Raw genomic sequence first — 23,127 nt, 5'->3', positions numbered from 1 at the left:
TTTCCCTCTATTATTTTTTTCTCAATTCTTTTAGGGGCCAGGGTTTACATTGTTCTTCTTAAAAATAATTTAGCTGAATAATTTGTTCATTTATTGTCAACTCTTCAGCTTCATCTTAAACAATACACAATTTTCAGTATATTTTAATGTATATATTAGTAATTGTAAAAATTTTCAGGATTCAATGATCACCACTTATTTGGGAGGTAATCTTGGACATTATTTATATTTGAGAATGCATTTTTTCACCTTTAAACCTCATTTTTTTTAAACAAACTTATTAATGGTAACAGAGGAAAAAAATCTATTAGGGTAAGTTGCTAGTTCCTATAAGTTAAGGCAAACTATGAATCATAATAAGTTATTTTAAAACATTATTTCTCCCAAATTTCCAGAAATTGATAGAAACATTTCCCTAGAAAATTTCTTTATTTTCCGTACTGAAAATTTATTCATTTATTTATAAAATTAAAAATAGTGCAGCCATGTTAATGACATAATCAAACAGTACTTAATGATTTTAGGTAAAATATCTTCCTCCCATCTACTCTCCCTTCCAGACCCAGTATCCAAATATATTCATGCTTTGCTATTTCCAATTTTTACTTCTGATGATTATTAATATAATTAGACATGTTGTAATTTTTTCTTTTTCTTTCTTCACTTCTTACCATATGACATTTATTAACAAGAAACAATATAGTTGAGAAGTGTAATTCACACTTCTCATTCCTTCCCTCTTGACTTTGCTGTTATTTTTGGTTTTCCTTTTGTTTATTTAACTTTAAGTAAGACAATTAAAACTCTACTGCTTATTTCACCAACTGTAGATGTTATTTGGAGAGGATTTTAATTTATATGGCTAATTATCAAAACTAAAACTTTCATGAATTAGTAACTTGGCAGCTCTACAGAAACAAGGAGAGTAAAGGTGGTCAGATGGGACATCTCAATATTGCAGGGTTTTTTTTTTTTTTCACACTTACCACTCTATAGAAAAACTCACATTTTACTTTTTAAAATTGCAAATAGGAAACTTAGGTATTTCAAATAGTCGTAAACTATTTGGGATTTCTGGGTATATTTCTCTGAACACAGGAAGCAGATTAGGACTACAGAAAATACTCTGAATTGAAATCCTTTCTCGGGGTCTGAGTAGTGCCACACTTTTGAAAAGATGCCATATATTTTATTAGCTGAACTGGGAATAAAGGAGCTTAACTATAAATTGACTTTGGCTGATAAAAAATATATTCCTTTAACATAGAACTAGGAACAGTTGGCTAATACCTAACTCTTATTTCAAACATACATATTTTGACAAGGCTTAGACTTTTCCAGTTTAGGAATGAATACAAGTATTATATGTGAAGAGAACCAACCATTGGGAAGTGTGTGTGTATGTGTGAGTGCATGCATAAAAGAGAGAGATGAAGAAAGTATGCATGAGGGAAATGAAGCAGGGATAAGTTTAGTGAGTGTTTTGTTTTTATGAAAGAAACAACAATTAGTTGGGTGTAATGAAGTTACTTTGATATTGATTTGATATTTTCATGTTTCTGAATTCACAGTTAGAGAATAGAATATTAGTTAGGTTGCTCCTACCAATATTTGATTGTTTTCAGAAAAGTATGGTTAGTCTTTAGAAAGTGTGTTAGTGAACTTGAAAACCCCTAAGATTTATATAGTATCTAAATTATTGGTCAATAATAATCCTTAATTGTGATAATTCTCATGAAAATAAGTATTGCACATGATAGTTTAATATCAGTATTCTTTTTAGCATTTCATCAGTATGAATTTATACTGAGAATTGAAACTATTGCTTTTGCAAGACATAAATGATGTATTTCAATGTTCTGTCACTTGAAAAGAAATAATATGAAATATCATTGAAGTATTTCCTCAGAATGTGAAGTTGTCGGATACTAAGAGAGATTTTTATTTCCCTTTAGAATTACCACTTACATATTGGGGCCCAGGGTTGCAAAAATTTAAAGTGGTGTTTCCCAAAATATGTTCTAAAGATATTAGTTCAAAGAGATGTTAATGAATGTTTCTAGCAATTGTACACACAATGCCATGTCTTTAGGGAGTCATTACACAAATTAGCATACTTAAGTCTCTGAGAAGATCTTCCTTGCTGTAGATCAACTTTTTAACACTTTATTTATTACCATGATTCCCAAATTGATCTGTACAAAAATATTTTCATTTATCCAACATATATATTATTACTTTTTCATTCTTCATTTTTTCCAGCATTATTCATATAGGAGTTAGTAAATTATGTGTCACTTCCTTTTTAAAATAAAGTTTTATTGAAACATTTATGCCCACTTGTGGCTTTTATGCTATAATGGAGGAGATGAGAGACTGCAACATAAACCTATGGCTGACAAAGTGTATGTATATTGCTTATCTGGTTCTTTTCCAATAGGAAAAACTTTTTACAAAAAGTTTAATTAGCTGAACTAATTAATGCATATTTTAAAGTTTATCAAATTAATGTAATTTATATAAAAATGTAAAGAAATATTTAGGATGGAGACAATATAAACATTTCAAGTATTTTCTTTTTTTTATTGGTTGTTCAAAACATTACAAAGCTCTTGACATATTATATTTCATACATTAGATTCAAGTGGGTTATGAACTCCCATTTTCTAAAGCAGAAAGAAAAACTTCATATCAGAACATTTTATAGCCTTCATCTTAAAAAACACAATCTCTAGAAAATTTAAGGATGTATTATAATCATCTTTCCTCATTTTCCCCATATCAAATTCTATGTACAGATTACTATGTCTTTTCATTTTTAATTTTCAGGCACCTTGCTTCCTCTTCACATTCAAAGTTAAGTATTGTAAGGTCTAAAACCATGAGTCCTAACATTTATTTTAACTACTAGATCAGATGCTCTATAGGTGGCCAGACTAAGATATATCAATGTCAATTCTTCTTGAAAGTATTATAATGCAGCTGAACTAATTCCTGAATATTTTTCTAGGAAGAACTGAACCCCATTGTTGTTACTCCACCAATCCAAGCCATTGATCAGGACCGGAATATTCAGCCTCCATCAGATAGGCCCGGCATCCTCTATTCCATCCTTGTTGGTGTGTATTTCGAATGTTTTATATTATCAGTAATCACTGTAGAATTATGATGAAATACTTTCAAACTAAAGAAAATCCTTTTAACGATAAAGTTTCTTATATTGAAATTGATTGTTGCATTTATATATAAAAATTTAGATGTAAGAGTATAAAAATCTTTCTTCTTCATAGTTTTAGCAAAATATATAAAACAATTTAAAATACTTTTGCAAATGGAGCAAAATAAGTCATTAACACATTGGTAGTTTTATCCATCACATCTCATAAAGCGTTGTTTAGGAAAATTTTTTAAGAATCAAAGAAAAACATATTTTTTGTTCTACTTATATCTTGCCATTGGTTGGACACTATATAGGATTCTGATAAAATATAACTGAATTAAATAATGACAATTTTGGAGACATATGGGAGAAGGAAAATGATCATGAGTAGCCTAAGGGTTCATGATGCATTATATGCTTGACAGTTTTTCATGGAAAAATTCCACAAAAGGTGTCCTAATTCATTTGTATATATATATATATATATATATATATATATATATATATATATATATATATATATATAATTTTGAAAAAAGAAAAAATGATAATTTGATTATGCTATTCTTAAACGCTTTTTAAGAATAGCATAATCAAATTTTTTAAACAACTATGCATGTTGCTGATTTACGTGGTTTTTAGGTTTTAGAGGAAAATATGCATTAAAGATGAACCACACATCTCTTAAGAAGGCCTGCTTTTAAATTGTGCTTGGAAAATAACTTCAGTGGAGTTCAACACTCCCTTTAAATTTTATTGTCCCCTGGACTCACAGCATGTGTGCTTATGTTCATGCACAATGTCCAGTAGAAATTAGACAGATTCTATACTATTGTACCATGTTGTGCTTAAAAATTCTATCTGTAAATAAATTCAAGTAATTCTTTTAAAAGCTTTTAGTATTTATTTCTTACAAATGTAAGACTCTTTTAAATTTATAGAGGTTTTTATATAGATAACAGGAAATAATGTTTATTTCATTAATTGAAGGCGTGGTAATATAGTGATCAATATGCTAAATGCAGTACATTCTGAGATGAGAGATAAAATGATCTAGGTTCGGAAGAGGAGGAATTCGAGGATAGGAAGATGTCAAAAAATAAATTAAAACACATTGCCTCATGGTAATATAAATATAATGTGAACCACATATCCTGTGGTTTCATGAGAAGGCAGCATTGAACATTTCTAAAAGGATTGTTTTGGAAAAGTCATTTCAGCAGAAAAATTCTGGTTTCTAGTTGAAAATGGAAGAAAAATACCTAGGTAAATTGTTTAGCATACACAAAAGATAAAAGATAAATTTTAAAAATAGACTAAGAGAACAATTCTATTTAAAGTGGACTATCATTGAATGGCATTCAAAGATTTTTTCAGTTTAAAAAATTACATTTGTTTTGTGTTTCAGAAAATCAGCATCCAGTCTATGAAGTAAGGCAGTTCGATATACAATATACATAGAAATACACAATAGAGCACAATAAACAATAGAGAATAAAGTTAATGCTCAATGTGTAGTAGTTGGTGATGTTATTATCATCAGAAAGAAAAGTAAAGCATATTGCCTAAATCACATCAAACTCATGAATAGAAGCACACAAACAAAAAACACTTACATGATCAAATAGTATTCCTTAGGTCTGCTTTCATTTACTATGTCAAAACCCTTGATTTTTCTTAAGTCCTTTCAAATAATTGTGAGCATATGTCTTTCTCATGGCTAGCCCTTGGTTACCATGTTGAGGGCTCCTGTCCTGCTTCAAGACCTTATAGATAGTTTCTGTATGCTAGATGTGAAGATACAGATGTTGACGTCTGATAAGGTCATGTAAGAATAATTGCTGCTCTTACTATCATTAAAATAAATGGTGGAATTATTACCACTGAAACTGATCACTGCAATCTAAGTCAACTTTGCCACCTTGATTTGTTATTTTCTATGGTGTGTTTAATGACATTTTGTGCAAAATAAAAAATGCAGGGATGTGATTCGTAGGGCCAATCAAAGTGACAGATATTAGAATAATAATTTATAATTACTCCTTGCTTTAAAAATTGGGTCTTAAAAATTTTTTCTCCTAATAAGGTGAATTTTTTAAGGGGTAAGTGAAACTCTGATTAACACCCAATCAATGGCCTTATCCAGCCTAACTATTAGGATGATTGGAATATATACTGCAGGAAGAAATTTTACAAAAAACAAAGCAAAACAAACTCTAATGATAAATACAGACTTTATGAATGAACTATAAATTTCCATAAAGTAATCATAAATTTAGATGAACTGGACTGGTTTTCTTTGGGTGTTTATGATTTCAAAAACATCAAATTATAAATTTAAGAAAATTCCTCACTATTGTTTTACTCACTACTATACATTAAAGTCACTATGATTATGAGATTGGATGATAATTTTTAGTCATTTAAGGATATATTTCATATATAGTCAGCATAAATAGTCAAGTAAAGGTCTCTGAAAATTGACTGCTCACTACCATTTGAATGAATGTTCCACAAACATCACTACATATAGACTTGGTCCCTTGTGTTGTAGTTTTGGAGGTTCTGTGGACTCCTAAGAACTTCATAGGGTTGTTCCTAGGCCATTAGCATGTCCTTCAAAGTTACTGTTGCCACTAATTACTTCCTCTTTCTGCTTCCTGGATCAAGATCTGAGCACTAGCTCTGACTTGGACAGGCAACACTATCATCTACTATCTTCCTTAGAGGCCTAAACCTGGGGTCATCCAACCTTGGACTTAAACCTCTGAAATTGTAAGCTAAAGTTATTTCCTTTCAGAGACTCAACATGGCGGCGGGCGGGGAGGCAGTGTTTTCAGTACCTTCTCAGCCACGCAGACAGAGAGACACATCAGAACGTTCGGATTCTACCTGCTGAGAAACTCCCAGGAAAATTCCGCTGAAGTGAGACCTAGCTGGGGAATTTAGGATTATTTGAGGTGACAGCTTGCCCCGGACGGGTGAATCTTGGCCGCCCTGCGCGGAGGTCCAGGCCGTTGCTGCCTGGCGACAGCGCAGAAGGAGGCATTTCAGCATTGCCGGAAAACGTGTGTGGCATAGAGACCCTATGAATCCCTTACAGGGATTGCTGCCAGCACATTTAGGGCAGAAGCTTGGCTCAGAGGGCACGGCTCCGCCTACTGGAAGAGAAGAAAATAGAATTCTAAGACTTCATTTATCTTTTTTTTTCTTTCCCTTTTCAATTTTTATTATTCTTTCCATTCTCCTTTATTCTACCTAACTTTCTCTCCCTCTTTCTCTCTAAGGACTCCTTCCTTACCCTTCCCCCTAATTTTCATCCAAAGCATTATGACTTAATATATGTAATTTTCTAAATGCAAATAGGTGAATGTTCTGAGGCTGTCTATAGGGCTCCTAAGTACCTAGCTATTACCAAATACCCTGATCCATTCGCCTGTTAATATCCCCCTTCAGTAGAGCAATCTTCCAAAGTAGCCAAGACATACTAACCTTCATAGCACCCAACCTAAACATAAAGTTCTAAGACCAAACAACAGATCACTATATGCATACAGAATCCGTAAGCCTTTTATGAATTGAATGAATCAGCTTTAAATTACAATAAAGCCCAACATCTCTAGACATAGTCTCCCACCACAAAGGAGAGACCACAGAGATATACAAAACCAAAACAAATTTATAGGAGAAAACAGAAACACAGCAATTAAACAGAGTTGGAAAGTAACATGAACAACATGAAAAAACAAGGGAAAAAAGGATTACAAACAATGCAGGACAACTTAAATTTACAGGAGAACCTAGTGGCATCAGAAAAATGGACAGAGAAAGAACTCAAGGCATACATGACTCAGATGGAATGGAATCTTAAAGAAGTCCTTAGACAGCAAGTCCAAACAATGAAAGAATACTTTGAAAATGAATTACATAAGCAGATTCAAGAAGCAAAAAATGAACTCTACCAGGAGATAGAGATTTGAATAAAAATCAAACAGTAATCTTAGAAATGCAGGAAACCATAAACCAAATCAAAAACTCAAGTGAGAATATTACAAATAAACTAAATCAAAAAGAAGTCAGAACATCAGATAATGAAGACAAAGTTTATCAATTCGAAAAGAGTACAATCAACGCAGAAAGGCTGGTAAGAAACCACGAGCAAAACATCCAAGAGATATGGGATGTCACAAAAAAAAAACAAACTTATGAGTCATTGGGATAGAGGAAGGTATAGAGATCTAAACCAAAGGAAACAGCAATCTGTTGAATGAAATAATCTTAGAAAACTTTCCAGAAATGAAAGATGGAATGGATTGCCAAATTCTGGAAAGCTATAGGACCCCAAACATACAAACCCGTAATAAACCAACTCCAAGATACATTATTATGAAGATATCCAACATACAGAACAAGGAGAGAATATTAAAAGCTATAAGAGAAAGGAGGCAGATTATATTCAGGGGTATACCAATTATGTTAATGGCTGATTTTTCATCACAGATGTTGAAAGCAAGAAGATCCTGGAACAACGTATTTCAAACGCTGAAAAATAATGGATTCCAACCAAGAAAATTGTATCCAGCAAAATTAAGCTTCAGGTTTGACAATGAAATTAAAATATTTCACGATAAACAAAAGTTAAAAGAATTTGCAGCCAGAAAACCAGCACTGCAAAGCATTGTGAGCAAAACACTACAAGTAGAGGAAATGAAAAACAGCACCCAAAACTAACAGTGGGAGGTAACTCAGTAAAGGGGGGGCGGATAACCAAAGAGGAAAAACAAGCCAAATTAAAATAAATAAATAAATAAACATGACTGGAAGTATAAACCATATATCAATAGTAGCCCTAAATGTTAATGGCTTAAACTCAGCAATCAAGCAACATAGGTTAGTAACTTGTATTAAAAAAAACAGATCCAACAATATGCTGCCTTCAGGAGACTCATCTGACAGGAAAAGACATACACAGGCTGAAGGTGAAAGGTTGGGAAAAATCATACCACTCATATGGTCCTTGGAAGAAAGCAGGAGTGGCCATACTCATATCAAATAAAATCAGCTTCAAACCTAAGTTAATCAAAAGGGATAAAAAAGGACACTATATACTGTTAAAAGGAACCATTCACCATCAAGACATAACAATTATCAATATGTATGCACCAAATAATGTTGCTCCAACGTTCATAAAACAAACTCTCTTCAAGATCAAGAATCAAATAGACCACAACACAATAATTATGGGTGACTTCAACACACCACTCTCACCATTGGACAGATCCTCCAAACAAAAGCTGAATAAAGAAACTATAGAACTCAATAACACAATCAATAACCTAGACTTAACCGACATATATAGAATATATCAACCATCATCAAGTGAATATACGTTCTCAGCAACACATGGATCCTTCTCAAAGATAGACCATATATTATGCCATAGGGCAACTGTTAGTAAATATAAAGGTGTGGAGATAATACCATGCATCTTATCTGATCATAAAGGAATGAAACTGGAAATCAATGATAAAAGAAGGAAGGAAACATGTTGCATCACCTCGAAAATGAACAATATGTTACTGAATGATCAATGGGTTACAGAAGACATAAAGGAGGAAACCAAAAAATTCTTAGAGATAAATGAAAATACAGACACAACATATTGGAATGTATGGCACACAATGAAAGCAGTTTTAAGAGGAAATTTATTGCCTGGAGTTCATTCCTCAAAAAAAGAAAAAAAAAAACAACAAATAAGTGAACTCACACTTCATCTCAAAGCCCTAGAAAAGGAAGAGCAAAACAACAGCAAATGTAGCAAAAGGCAAGAAATAATTAAAATCAGAGCAGAAATCAATGAAATTGAAACAAAAGAAACCATGGAAAAAATTGACAAAACTAAAAGTTGGTTCTTTGAAAAAATAAATAAGATCGACAGACCCTTAGCCATGCTAATGAAGAGAAGGAGAGAACTCAAATTACTAACATATGGGATGAAAAAGGCAATATCACAACAGACACTACAGAAATACAGAAGATAATTAGAAATTATTTTGAAACCCTATATTCCAATAAAATAGAAGATAGTGAAGATATCAATAAATTTCTTAAGTCCATATGATTTGCCCAGATTGAGTCAGGAAGATACACACAATTTAAACAGACCAATACCAAAGGAGGAAATAGAAGAAGCCATCAAAAGACTACCAACTAAGAAAAGCCCTTTTCAAGTTATTTCAGGAAATAGAAAAAGAAGGAGCTCTTCCAAGATCATTCTATGAGGCCAACATCACCCTAATCCCAAAACCAGACAAAGACACTTCAATGAAAGAAAACTACAGACCAATATCTCTAATGAATTAGAAGAAAAAATCCTCAATAAAATTCTGGTGAATCAGATACAAAAGCATATCAAAAAAATTGTGCACCATGATTAAGTAGGATTCATCCCTGGGATGCAAGGCTGGTTCAATATCAATAAATGTTATTTACCACATCAATAGACTTAAAGATAAGAACCATATGATCATCTCCATAGATGCAGAAAAAGCATTCGACAAAGTAGAGCATCCCTTTATGTTCAAAACACTAGAAAAACTAGGGATAACGGGAACTTACCTCAACATTGTAGAAGCTATCTATGCTAAGCCTCAGGCTAGCATCATTCTGAATGGAGAACAACTGAAGGTATTCTGTCTAAAATCTGGAACAAGACAGGGATGCCCTCTATCACCACTTCTATTCAATATAGTTCTCAAAATAATGGCCAGAGCAATTAGACCGACGAAAGAAATTAAAGGCATAAAGATAGGAAAAGAAGAACTTAAATTATCACTATTTGTGGATGACATGATTCTATACCTAGTAGACCCAAAAGGGTCTACAAAGAAACTACTAGAGCTAATAAATCAATTCATCAAAGTGGAAGGATATAAAATCAACACGCATAAATCAAAGGCATTCCTATGTATCAGCAACAAATTTTCTGAAATGGAAGGGAAGACAACCACCCCATTCCACAATATCCTCAAAAAATAAAATAAAATAAAATACTTGGAAATCAACCTAACAAAAGAGGTGAAAGATTTATACAATGAAAACTACAGAACCCTAAAGAGAGAAATAGATGAAGATCTTAGAAGATGGAAAAATATACCCTGTTCATGGATAGGCAGAACTAACATCATCAAAATGGTGATTTCACCAAAAGTTCTGTATAGGTTTAATGCAATGCCAATCAAAATCCCAATGGCATTTCTTGTAGAAATAGATAAAGCAATCATGAAATTCATATGGAAAAATAAAAGACACAGAATAGCAAAAGCAATTCTAAGCAGGAAGAATGAATCAGGCGGTATAGCGATACCAGTCTTCAAACTATACTACAGAGCAATAGTAACAAAAACAGCATGGTACTGGTACCAAAACAGGCAGGTGTTACAATGGTAAAGAATAGAGGACACAGAGACCAATCCACAAAATTACAACTATCTTATATTTGACAAAGGTGCTAAAAGCATGCAATGGTTAAAAGATAGCATCTTCAACAAATGGTCCTGGGAAAACTGGAAATCCATATGCCACAAAATGAATATGAATCCCTTTCTCTCACCATACACGAAAGTTAACTCAAAATGGATCAAGGAGCTTGATATCAAATCAGAGACTCTGCATCTGGTAGAAGAAAATGTTGCTCTGATCTACATACTGTGGGGTCGGGCTCCAAATTCCTTAATAGAACACCCATAGCACAAGAGTTAAAAACAAGAATCAACAAATGGGACTTACTCAAACTAAAAAGTTTTTTCTCAGAAAGAGAAACAATGAGAGGTAAATAGGAAGCCTACATTCTTGGAACAAATTTTTACTCCTTACACTTCAGATACAGCCCTAATATCCAGAGAATACAAAGAACTCAAAAAATTAAACAATAAGAAAACAAATAACCCAAGTAATAAATGCAAGAAAAGAGCTAAATAACTTTACTTTTAAATAACTTTACTTTTCTTTCTGATGATAATAACACCACCAACTACTACACATTGTGCAAATAACTAAATAAAAGCATGAGAACAATGTCTTGTCAAAGAGGAAATGGCAAAAATAAATTTAATTATTAAAAGGAACTAAATAAAATAAAAAGTATTTCTGAAATAAATGTTTCACTAGAGATACTAAGTAACAAAGTCAAGTAGTAAGAAGAAACAACCAGGAAATGTGAGGAAAGATCAACTGACATTATGAAATCTTAGGAGCAGAAAGAAAAAAGAATGAAGAAAACTGAAAGTAACCTCAGAAACCTGTTGGACAGCATTTGTTATAACAAATATGGAAAGTAAGAATTTGGAAAGAGCAGAGAGAAAGAATGTATGGATAAATAAATGGCCCAAAACTTCATGGATTTGGGAACAATGTTTATCTACACATCCTAGAAGCTCTATAAACTTAAATTATATTGAAAGGGATTGTAACCAAATACGTAGGTATATCCTAATGAAAATGTCAAGTCACACAAGGAGAAATCTTTATTTTTTATTTATTTATTTATCTTTTTATTTGTAGCACTGGGAATCAAAGGCAGGACATTGCATATGCTAGGCAAGGGCTCTACCACTGAGCTATGACCCCAAGCCTCAAAACAATCTTGAAAGCCATTTAAAAAAAGAACAATTTTTCATAACAATTCATCCTCAATAAGATCAGCAGGGTTTCTCATTAGCATGGATTCCAGACTGCAATTAGGTAGTACATTCAAAATGCTGAAAGAAAAAAAAAATGTCAGCCAATAATTCTATATGGGGCAAATCCATTATTCAAAATTATTTTATTGGACTGGGGTTGTAGTTCAGTGGTAGAGCCCTTGCCTAGCATGTGTGAGGCACTGGGTTCTATCCTCAGCACCACGTAAAAATAAATAAATAAAATATATTTTTTTTATCCTCAAGATGTTTTATAAACCTTCATGAAGTATTTTCAGTTTTAATTATCATGATTATGGTCTAATGTACAGAATACTAATATTGGAAAAGTCAGAAGAAAGATATGGATTTCAATGCTTATATCAAATTGAACAAAGGAAAAAAATGTTCAAAGACACTAAACTTTTCCTACTGTATCTTTCAGATATTACAATTAGCAGAGAAAACCCAGAGTGTTCTCTGCTTGTTTTAACTTATTACATTTTTGTGTTGGTGTGTGTGGTGTGTGTGAGTGTGTGTGTGTGTGTGTGTGTGTGTGTGTGTGTTTGTGTTTTCCCCTGGTATTACAAAGTACACAAGGGACAACTCTATGTGCTGGTCATTCAAATGCTACATCACCTTGCACATAGTTCCTGAGTTACATTTCCCTCATGCATTTCCATTCTCTAGAAAGTTGACTAATGAAATAGATTAGCAAGAAATTAGAGGTTATGTTGGGCATATGGACTTGCACATATCAATAATTTAATACAAAAAGAACTGTGATTTTAAAGCCTGGAGAAAAATAATATTAAAGTTATCAATATAGTTTTAGTTATCTGAAAGAAGTGGCATATGCATTGAATATCAGATAAATGACATATTCGCACAATGACTCCAAGATTAAGTAATGAAGGTTTATGTGGAGAAAACACAGAATTGTGGAGCTATTTGGGGATAATAACATTTTTGATAAATTAAGTTTTGCCTCATTTTTCCAAATGAGATAAATTAAGTGAATATAATGAGAATTTGAAGTTTGACCTGCACTTTTGTTTTTGGAACATGATTTTATATACTAATACCTTAGCTTCTGCCAGATACTCAGCATTCAGGAATAACTAATATGTTTTCATAAAAGATAATATGGAGATAAGTTACATATTATAATTGCTTTTGTTCCAGCAAAGGAAATCGTGGGTGTATTCATTAGTGACATTTGACTAATTATTATTCCCTACATATGAACATATTTAAAATTTAGAGAATAATCATATATTTCCAAATGTCTCCATGGCAACACTATATCTGAAAATTGATATTCTTAGAGGAGAAAGAAAAGCATTTTACACAGTAATGCTTAAATGCACCTCTGCAATAGTTTCATGAACATCTTCCCATACATCAAATATTAAAATCTAAGCTCTCTTGGATGCGACTTTGTTAATTAGACAAGTGAACTTGATTTTGTCTTGACAGTAAAGTCAATTTTTTAAAAGAGCTTTAGTTTCTGCCAGAATCCAAGGCAATCTTTTAACATATCGCAGAAGGATGAATTTCAACAAGAGGAATTAAAGGACTTTACTACAGGTGTTTGCTATTATAATGGTTCAGCTGCCATGTCTGTCTTATGATTTTTTTTCTAAGTGAAAATTGTTGAAACTGGAACAAATAATTACTATTTTAGGTTATTAACCTCCACTTTAATCAGCTGTGCCTATAGGGTCAGATGTACTATGCCCATAAAGGATGCGTATATAAACTTCTTAGAAAATAATAAGAGAAGATTTGAAAAATAATAAAGACACAAAAATAATTCAATAGAGGAAAAGTTAATAATTGCAACCAATGATGCTGGAACAATTGAATAACCATACATAACCCAATCAACCTTAAACTATACTTCAAACAATGTATAAAAAGTAACTTGAAAGCCTTTCTATTCTTAAATATAAGAGCTAAACTATAAACCTTCTCAGAATTTAAGTGACCTTAGGACTGGCAACAATTTCTTAAATATTGCAAAAGTAAACAAATAAAAAAATTTTAAAATTTGATGTTATCAAAATATAAATTCATTTGTTCTTCAAAAGACATGGATGACTGATTGAAAAGACAAGTGACAGAAAAGAGCCTATATTTACAAACCATGAACCTAATGAAGGACTTCTACTGGGAATATGTAAAAACAATTTAATAAGAATGAAGTAATTTAATTATAAATTGGACAAAATTTTAGCAAATGCTTTATCATAGAAAATAGTAAATCACAAATACGTATGTGAAAAGTTACTCTATCTCTTTTGCCTTTAAGAAAAGCTAACTAGGGCTGGGTATGTGGCTCAAGCGGTAGTGCGCTCACCTGGCATGCCTGTGGCCTGGGTTCGATCCTCAGCACCACATACAAAACAAAGATGTTGTGTCTGCCAATAACTAAAAAATAAATATTAAAATTCTCTCTCTCTCTTTAAAAAGAAAAAAAAGAAAAAAGAAAAGCTAACTAAAAGTAAAGTGAATATCAATATATAACCTGGAATGGCTAACACTTAAAAGTCTGAACATTTCAAGTATAGATGGAAGAACTAGAACTCTCTTCCACTGCTGATCCCGGAAAATAAAATATTTGAACACAAAGGATATCAGAGAAAATTTATGTATTGTAGTTGTGTTGTGTTGTGGATATATATATATATATGTAAATTTATAGGACTGTAACCCCCAGAAAAGTTAATAAAATGTTTAGACACACACCTATCATATGACTTAGCCATTCCACCCCTAGAGATTAACCCTGAGACAAATAAATTTATATACCCCATTTGAAATTAGACACAAAGTTCAAAAACACATCAACATATAAATAGATAAATTTTGTATAACAAAATGATAAAATAATACTAAGATAAAAAATAAACTATTGATATACAAAAAAACATGGATCACAAAAAATCATCAGGGCAAGTAAAGGATGCCAGCCCTTACCTCTCAAAAATATAGTAAATACTTAAAAATTATTCAATAGATTTCTAGAAATACAAATTCATCTATACTGGCAGAAAATGATCAGTATTTGCATGAGGGTGGGGCATTTCGATATGGAGATGAGAAAGAACAGAGTCAGGAAAAATCTTGGGCAATGTTAGATAGGTACATTATCTTAATTGTGGTGATGATTCTTGACCAACACAAAATTATACTTTTTATATATATGAATTTTATTGTTTAACAATTACATCTCAAACCCACAGAAAATATAAAATATCCCAAGTTGTAAATTTTTCACTAAGAGCTTTAGATTGCTATTTTTATCCATTTAACTTTGATTGAAAATAAAAGATTTTCTTAGAATACATAACAATAAAGGTTTTGAAACCCAGTAATTCTGTTGACTATATGAGTTACAATCCTGAAATTTGCTATACTATGTATAATTTTGAGGGTGGAAGATACAATTCTCAATTTTACACCCAAATTTGTGCTATCAAAGTCAATTCTATGAAACAGCTTGTTTTCATTTTTTAAAATACGATATTTTGAAGGAATATAGGAAATTAAACTGTATTAGCGCTTAGTCTGTGCCTGAAGAGATGTATTTTTTCAATTACTATTTATACTTTTGCTAAGTTAATATTCTATAATGAAGTCTTAATATCAAAATTCTACAAACACAGGGCCAGCTTCAAATTCATTGGACCTAGACTATATCGCATAATAGCAAACAGTTTGGACTCCAGAATAGATACCTTAAAATTGAATCCTGGCTCAGTCATTTACTAGCTATGACAATTCATAACATTTTGCCTAAATTAAGTGTTAGTTTCTTCATAGATCAAATAATATCTTCCCCATAGGGCTGTTTTGACTTTTATACGAAGTAGGACATTTATAAATAAAGAGATTACAGTGTTTTCTCTACAGTAATTTCAGAGTTACCTGCTAGTAAGTATCACTCCCTTGAAGCTAAACGCCTTTTTTCCCAGAGCAGCTGCTATTATTCATTTAGTTGTAGTGTGTTGGGCTCATCTTTTTCTATGCACTGTTACATTCTGCTGTGATAAGATCTATGATCAGACACAGCCAAAGCCAACTCTAAAATTTATTGCCTTAAAAAAATTTTGATTAGGAATAAGTAAAAAAAATAAAAAGAGAGAGAGAGAAAATATTAAAATAAAATAACCATTTATACCACTTAGTTCAAGAAATAGTAAATTTCACATGGTGAAATTTTTGTTTTTAAACTATATTCTTATTCACCTCTTCCCTCATGTCAGTTTGAAAGTCTCAATGTAATATTCCAACCCAAAAAATATTTACTATATGTTTCTATAAAATAAAACCACTTTAAACAGTGTTGCAAAATCATATAATATCTAAAATATTGAACAATCTTTTTAAAATATCATATAAAATCCTTTTATTTGTTACTGTCCTTTTCTAACAAATATTATAACTTTAACAGTGCCTTTTTTATTCTTTTGGAATGGGGGTTGGCAGGGAATTTGTATAATGTTCACATATAGTGATTGATATTTTCCTTAAGCCACGTTAAAATCTGTGTTGGTTCTCTTTCCATTATTTTTTCCTTGTGTTGTATTTATTAGAAAAATCAAGTTATTTATTTTATGGAATTTTTCAGCAGTCTGCATTGTGCTCTCCTTGGTATAATTTTACATATTGCTCCATCCTTTGTATTTCCTATAGATCATTACTAAAGATTTCTTTTTTGTGTGTTTGTGTGTGTGTCCCTCAAAACTATTCCACATTTGGTGCAAGACTTTTTGGTTGACATTTCAAAGCAGCACAGACTACATACCTCAAACAATGCAAACTTTTCTCACAGTTTTGGAGGCTTAGAAGCTCAAGGTCATGGTGTCTCCATGATTGGTTTCTGGTGAGGGTTATTCTCCTGACTTATAAATGGCCATTTACTTGCCATGTCCTCAGTTGGCCCATTTTTCTTTATACTCTTACACACACACACACACACACACACACACACTGAGAGAGAGAGAGAGAGAGTGTGTGATCAAGCACCTGTGCACACTCCAATGTGTCTTTGTGTCTTCACCTTCTCATAAGCCAGTTGATTAAGGAGTCACTCATATGACCTCATGTCTTCCCCTTCTCATAAGCCAGTGGATTTAGACTAATTCATATGACCTCTTTTAACCTGAATCACCTCAAAGTTTACTTCTTTACATACAGTTAAGTGATTCAGGTTTCACATATAAATTTGGAGGATAAGCAAAATCCAATCCCAAACAAATAATATTGAATTTACTTTCCCATCAGCAGTCAAAAAATATCTGGTTGTCACTGTTTTGTAGCAACAACTAATGTTCAATGATTTAATCCATCTACTTATGAGGGTATATAAAATCTTTATGCTAATTTTGTCATTTCTTTCATTACTAGCTGGAATAATTTCATAAATAACAAGTTCATCAATTATTTGTTTACAAAGACAGTCAATGATTTGTTGGAAAAGCAGAAAATGAATATTGTTTCTTATTTTGTAGGTTTCAAAATGCTTTCTAAGTGTCATCTATCGATGATCAACAAAGTGTTTTTCTTTTCAAAATTTTGAACTTACAAGATTAAATATTTCTTTCAAATCATTATGGACATTACCCTTATTGATGCTCAATTTGTCTCATCCTTAGCCAGAGAAAACCCTTACTTATTGACTCTTGAACTCTTCTGAAAACCCAGTTTTCTTTGATATCTTTCTTGCTACCTGGTACAAGAAGGTGCTTCACATTGATCTTGATTTCCTCCCTTAGATATGGAATCAATGATCTTTTACAAAAACCTAATTATTTTTGGTGGTATTTTAAAATAGTATTTCAAAACCATAAAGCACTGGGAAATTCATGGTTTCTAAGTTGGCCATTGTTTTTAGTTCTTTGTTTTGGGTTCCATGCTATGGAATATTTGTTATATTCCTTAAGAACTAAAATGTGAGTTTAAACTTACTGTCAATCCAGTATGTAAACTGTAGGCACTTTAAAAAATAATTTAATTGTAGAGGGACAATTTATTTATTTTTTTGTTTGTTTGTTTGTTTTTTATGTTATTTATTTTATTTATTTGTTTTTTTATATGGTGCTAAGGATCGAACCTAGTGCCTCACATGTGTGATACTATAACTCTACCACTGAGCTACAACCCCAGCCCCGAAGCATTTTTATTTACTTTCTTTAATTGTATATTTAGATCTCACTGTTAACACTAGTTTTCAATGCTGAGAATGACAGAATTAAAATTCCACATAATTGCTCATTTAATTTATTATAAAATAAGCTCACAATCATCTTAGCATAAAAATATCAACACCACCATCAACAAAATGATTACTGATCCATAGACAGTGTAATTTTTTTTTGTAATTTCTCATATTCTTAGGCTGATGATGCCAGTAAGTTAGTATCTTTTAAAGTTATTTGGGTAGTTATTTTCTATTTGTACTTATGCCACCAACTGAATATACAGATTGATTTTTTATTTTATATTTTAAAGTTTGAGATTTTTAAAATTTAATTTGTTTCATAATAATATGTAATATTTACATGGATCCAAGTGTTTTTAAAAAATGGTTAATATAGTTAATGAAGTCTAATTTCAATATCTACGCCTTATTCTCTCCCTCCCTCTTTCCTATATGTTAACAATTTATAGTGTTATAATTTATCTTTGAATTTTATATATACTATATATTTTTTAAGTGTTTGTTCTTTCTTTAAAAAAAATCAGGAAAATACAAGTTCTTTTTTCCCAAATTCCCTTTTCACTTAATATATTGGTAATACAGTATTAGGTAAAGATATTCACTATTCATTTTTACATTTGAATTCTCATCCATTAAAAGATGTATCACCATTTATTCATTCAGAGCACTACTGATGTAGGTTTAGATGGATATTTATCTTTTATTTTAATCCAAAAATGTAGAGAAGTAGGATGTGTGAGTGAGGAAATAAACATTGAGTTGGGGACTCATGACTCAGTTGTAGAGCCTTTATCAAATGTGAGGTCCTGGGTTCTATCTCCAGCACTGCCAAATTAAAAAAATAAAAGAAAGAAAGTAAACAATATGATTTTATACATTATTTCAAGTTCTCCTTTTTAGGTTTGGCAGCACTTTTGTAATAACACCACAGCTCTCTAAAACTACCTATTTTCTTGCAGGCTCGCCAGCCGCATATAATATTCAAGTAGGACTATTGCTAATGTGACAAGTGAGAAATGGAATCTTAATGTAGTTTTAATTTGTATTTCTCTTTTTAAATATAAAGAAAAGCATCTTTAAATAAAAGCATCTTTAAAAACCAAAAATCATTTGTTTTTCTCCTTTGAATTTTTTGTGCATAATTAAATGCCAATTATTTTTAATGCATTGTTAGTTTCTGTTCTTGTCTAAATGATAAATTTGTATATATCCGGGATATAAACTTAAGTCTCTGATGTAAACTGGAATCTCTTTCCCAGTTTGTCACATGACTTTATATTGGTTATTTTTCTTGCCATGAAATTTTGTAGTATAATTTAATTTCTCTTTTCCCTTATTGCTTCCTGGCTTTGAACCATAGTAGCAAAGATTTTCCTACTCTTAAATTAGAGTAAAATGTATCCATACTTTTTACGTATTATTAGTGCTTATATTATATGTTATTTTATTATTGATTACACATGAATATTTTCTCCATTTTGGATTTATTCTAATAAATTATATGAAGAATTGAGTACATCCTATCATTTTTTGTATGACTCTCCTACTAGGAGAGGTAATCCTTTATCATACAGTAAATTTCATCTATAGTTTTACTTTTTCTGGACTTTCAAGGCAGTTTTAGTGACTTTTTTTCTGTTTTCTCATATAATGTCCAGGAAATTTTTTCTTTTTTTCTTCCTTTCTTTCTTCTTGGTTTGTTTGTTTGTTTCTTTCTTTCTTTTTTGTCTAAACAGAGGAGTAGTTTAATAATCATACATTTGGTTATGAATACAGAGATATAAGTGTAACTCTTTAATGTGGACAATTTATTATACTCTCAATTTCTCCATATCCTTGTCTATAAAATAGAAATTACTTACAAAGTTATTGATGATTACTTACATAAATTCTTATCAGTAAAATGGAAATGATTTATGGGGTGATTATGATTGGCTATTTAAGTAATCATCAGTATAATTTGACTTGACTTCTACATTTGACATCCAAGATTTGACTTTAACATTTTCTTCACTTTAGAACAAAAAATGTTGTATTTACACAATGTAAGATATACAATTGAAGGGAATTTCTGCAAGAAGGGTATTTCAACTCTACTAAAATGTCAATGTTTAAGAAATATTCACCCTAGTCATTAAAAGTATCATCAAAGCCTACATTCTAAATTATATGGTTCACATAATAAACTAAATACTTATTTGTAAAAAAAAATTACTGAGATGAAACAGAGCATGTTCATATTAGTTTCCAGGCATCATGATATTTGGTTTAAATTACTAGTCATTATTTATTACCAGATATGTAGAGAAACGAGGCAGGCTGTAATTAAGATTTATGCACCATTAAAATGTAATCTTATAATCCCAAATTTGCTTTTCTTCTACTTAATATCTCTTTTCATGTGATGAGGTTCCAAATTAATTAAAGAGCTCTCTTAATAAAAAAAAATTTGGAAAATCATCCTAACAAATATTTTCCATTCTCTTACTCATAAACTAATTAATTATATACCACATTTTTGTCTGCTTTCCCTAGACTGCATAATTTTGAAACTTAATTTACTAATGAAATTGTAATTCTGTTGCTCAGTTAATGAAGGAAAATAGACAAAGCAGATACACATATTACTTTTTGTTCTCAGTTATGTGCTGAAATGTCAATGTTTTCCAGGGACTCCTGAGGATTACCCACGGTTTTTCCATATGCATCCTAGGACTGCAGAACTTAGTCTGCTGGAGCCTGTAAACAGAGACTTTCATCAGAAATTTGATTTGGTTATTAAGGTAAATTAAACTAATGTCTAATTTCCTTGTATTTATGAAATGCTAATCAAAGAAAAGCAGAGGCTAATGTAGGCACTTTTATGTTTTAAATATTAAAATGAATGTGAATAGCAATTAACCAACTTTTTGATTAAAAAAAAACGTTAGGTACATTTTTAATATATTTATATTGCTTTTCTGTAAAGCAACTTTATAATTCTATATAATAAAATACTTAATATTTTAATATATAATAAAAGTTTTAGTTAAATAAATAAATATATATATATATATATTTCTACATAATATAATTTATTATGTCTTGCAACATTTTTTTACTAAAAGGAATTAACTTTGGACTACAAAAGAATAATCAATGAGTATACTTAAAACGTACTTGATTTATATTTTTATTTTAAAAATATTTTAATGTTTCATTTTAATCCTTATATAAAAATGAAATGTCTTGCTCAACAACAGATTCTTTCAATAGATGCTCCATTTTACCTGTATGTTGAAAGCTCATCCTAGATTGAAATATGTTTGAAAGCTAGGGTAATTTGCACTACAATTTTGATTTAATAATATGTAACATGAAATCAGAAGAGGTACTATAGAAACCTGGATGATTTTCCAATTGATTTTCATGGACTTCATTGAGAAGGTGAGATTTAAATTGGGCATTGAAGGAAGAGTAGGGATTTGCCAAACAGAGATGGGGACTGAGCGAAGGGAACTGTAGTGAATGAATGGCTAGCAGCAAAGACACAGAGTAAATCTAGTTTATATAGTGTGAATTTGTATATCTATGCATACAAAATAATTAGCTACCAAAAGGCTCCCCTTTACTTTTTGCTCCTAAAAAAGTAAATATTTTCCTTCTTTATTTAAATTTAAAATAATTAAAGAAAAAGGAAGTAAAATATAGAAATTTATGGAGCATACATGTTATACATACTTATCTCTATACACTTTTCATTAGATTCTTGCCATAGTTTTAATTGTATGTTCATTTATACAAACTGTGGAAACTAAAGCTCAAGTAGGGTAAATAATTGGCTCAGGATTACATGACTGATCAGGTAAAAATGAGATTCAAATTCAGTTTTACCTAAGTTACAAGCATTTTCTTTTCATAGTACAGAATTATTGTTTCTTAGAAATGGTTATATGGTTTAACTATCCATACATCCAGCTGCAAAATATTTTGTATACAGACATTTAATTTTAATGCAACTTAGGTGATATATCCTTTGTACCCATTTTAGTATACATGCTGGAAACTGTTTATTAAGTAGTTCCTTGAAGAACTTACATTCCAGAAACTAGTAAATCAAAAACAAAATGTCAAGTGCTAATAAGAAGTCACATAAATAGAAATAACAGAGCACAGAAACAAGACATTTAAGTTAATCTGTGGACCCAGACAAAAAATTCTGAATATTACTCCATGCTAAATATTGCTAGATTGAAAAAGTTTGGCCAATGAGTGAAAGTGGGAAATGTCTGAACATAAGAAAAACAGAAGTAAAAGCTTGAAGGCAAACATAGCTGGGTACGAGCAATTAACATAGAAATGAGCTGTAGTTTCAGACCATGGAGAGAATCTTATGGATGGATACAGTTTCCTTGGATTTCATTCAGTAAGGCAGTAGGAGTCATTCTACCCAGAAACTCACTTTTACCCTTGTATAAATTGGCTACACATGTGATTAATCTTTCATTGATGATTTTAATTATCATGGAACTGTATAAAACTAAGAAACATGTACCCAAGATCTAATGTCATCTACCTGGAGTATTGTGATGCTGCTCTCTGTGGAAGTTAAGAAACTTGACAAAACAAACTGGTGCATTTGAAACCAGAAATAAATTTTTTCCCTTTTATTATCAAAGTCAGCTGTCCTGAGTACTGTATAACTTAGCCCATCAATTATAGGAAAAAAAATCAATTAGAACTGGTCATAGATAATTCCTTTATGTTTTAATAACATTTTATATTATTAATAGAAGTTTTTACAGACGTTATTAGACTCAAATTGCTGTGTTTTCTGTGCAATCAAGGGGATAATAAGCAAAGGTATCAATCTGTAAGAATAATAATGTGCCTCCTGCTTGAATAATAGCTGAGTTTTGTGGTATTGTTCAGAGATCCATTGAAACTCTGTAGTCTGGCACTTCCCTGTAGTATGCCTTTGAACATTTCCCCTTTTTTATTTTAATAATGCCACATTTTTCTTGGCTATGAAAGATTTTGTTGGACTAGATCCCAAATTCTGTTTTGGAAGCTAAGAAAAA

At 31.2% G+C, this 23,127-nt stretch overlaps 1 protein-coding gene across 16 annotated transcripts in view; it reads left to right on the top strand.

The window, feature by feature from the left end:
- Pcdh15 (protocadherin related 15) overlaps window positions 1–23,127 on the top strand; it is a 702,462-nt gene that overhangs the window by 367,149 nt on the left and 312,186 nt on the right. For all 16 annotated transcript variants that reach the window (XM_076835193.1, XM_076835192.1, XM_076835191.1 and 13 more), the window contains 2 exons: window positions 3,011–3,119; window positions 20,738–20,850. In XM_076835193.1, coding sequence (XP_076691308.1) covers window positions 3,011–3,119; window positions 20,738–20,850 — 222 coding nt within the window. The remainder of the gene's footprint in view (window positions 1–3,010; window positions 3,120–20,737; window positions 20,851–23,127) is intronic.

Source organism: Callospermophilus lateralis, chromosome 15 (genome assembly GCF_048772815.1).
Source record: "Callospermophilus lateralis isolate mCalLat2 chromosome 15, mCalLat2.hap1, whole genome shotgun sequence".
Lineage (NCBI taxonomy): Eukaryota > Metazoa > Chordata > Mammalia > Rodentia > Sciuridae > Callospermophilus > Callospermophilus lateralis.
Note: the sequence above shows the minus strand (reverse complement) of the source record. Positions and strands in the feature narration are given on the sequence as shown.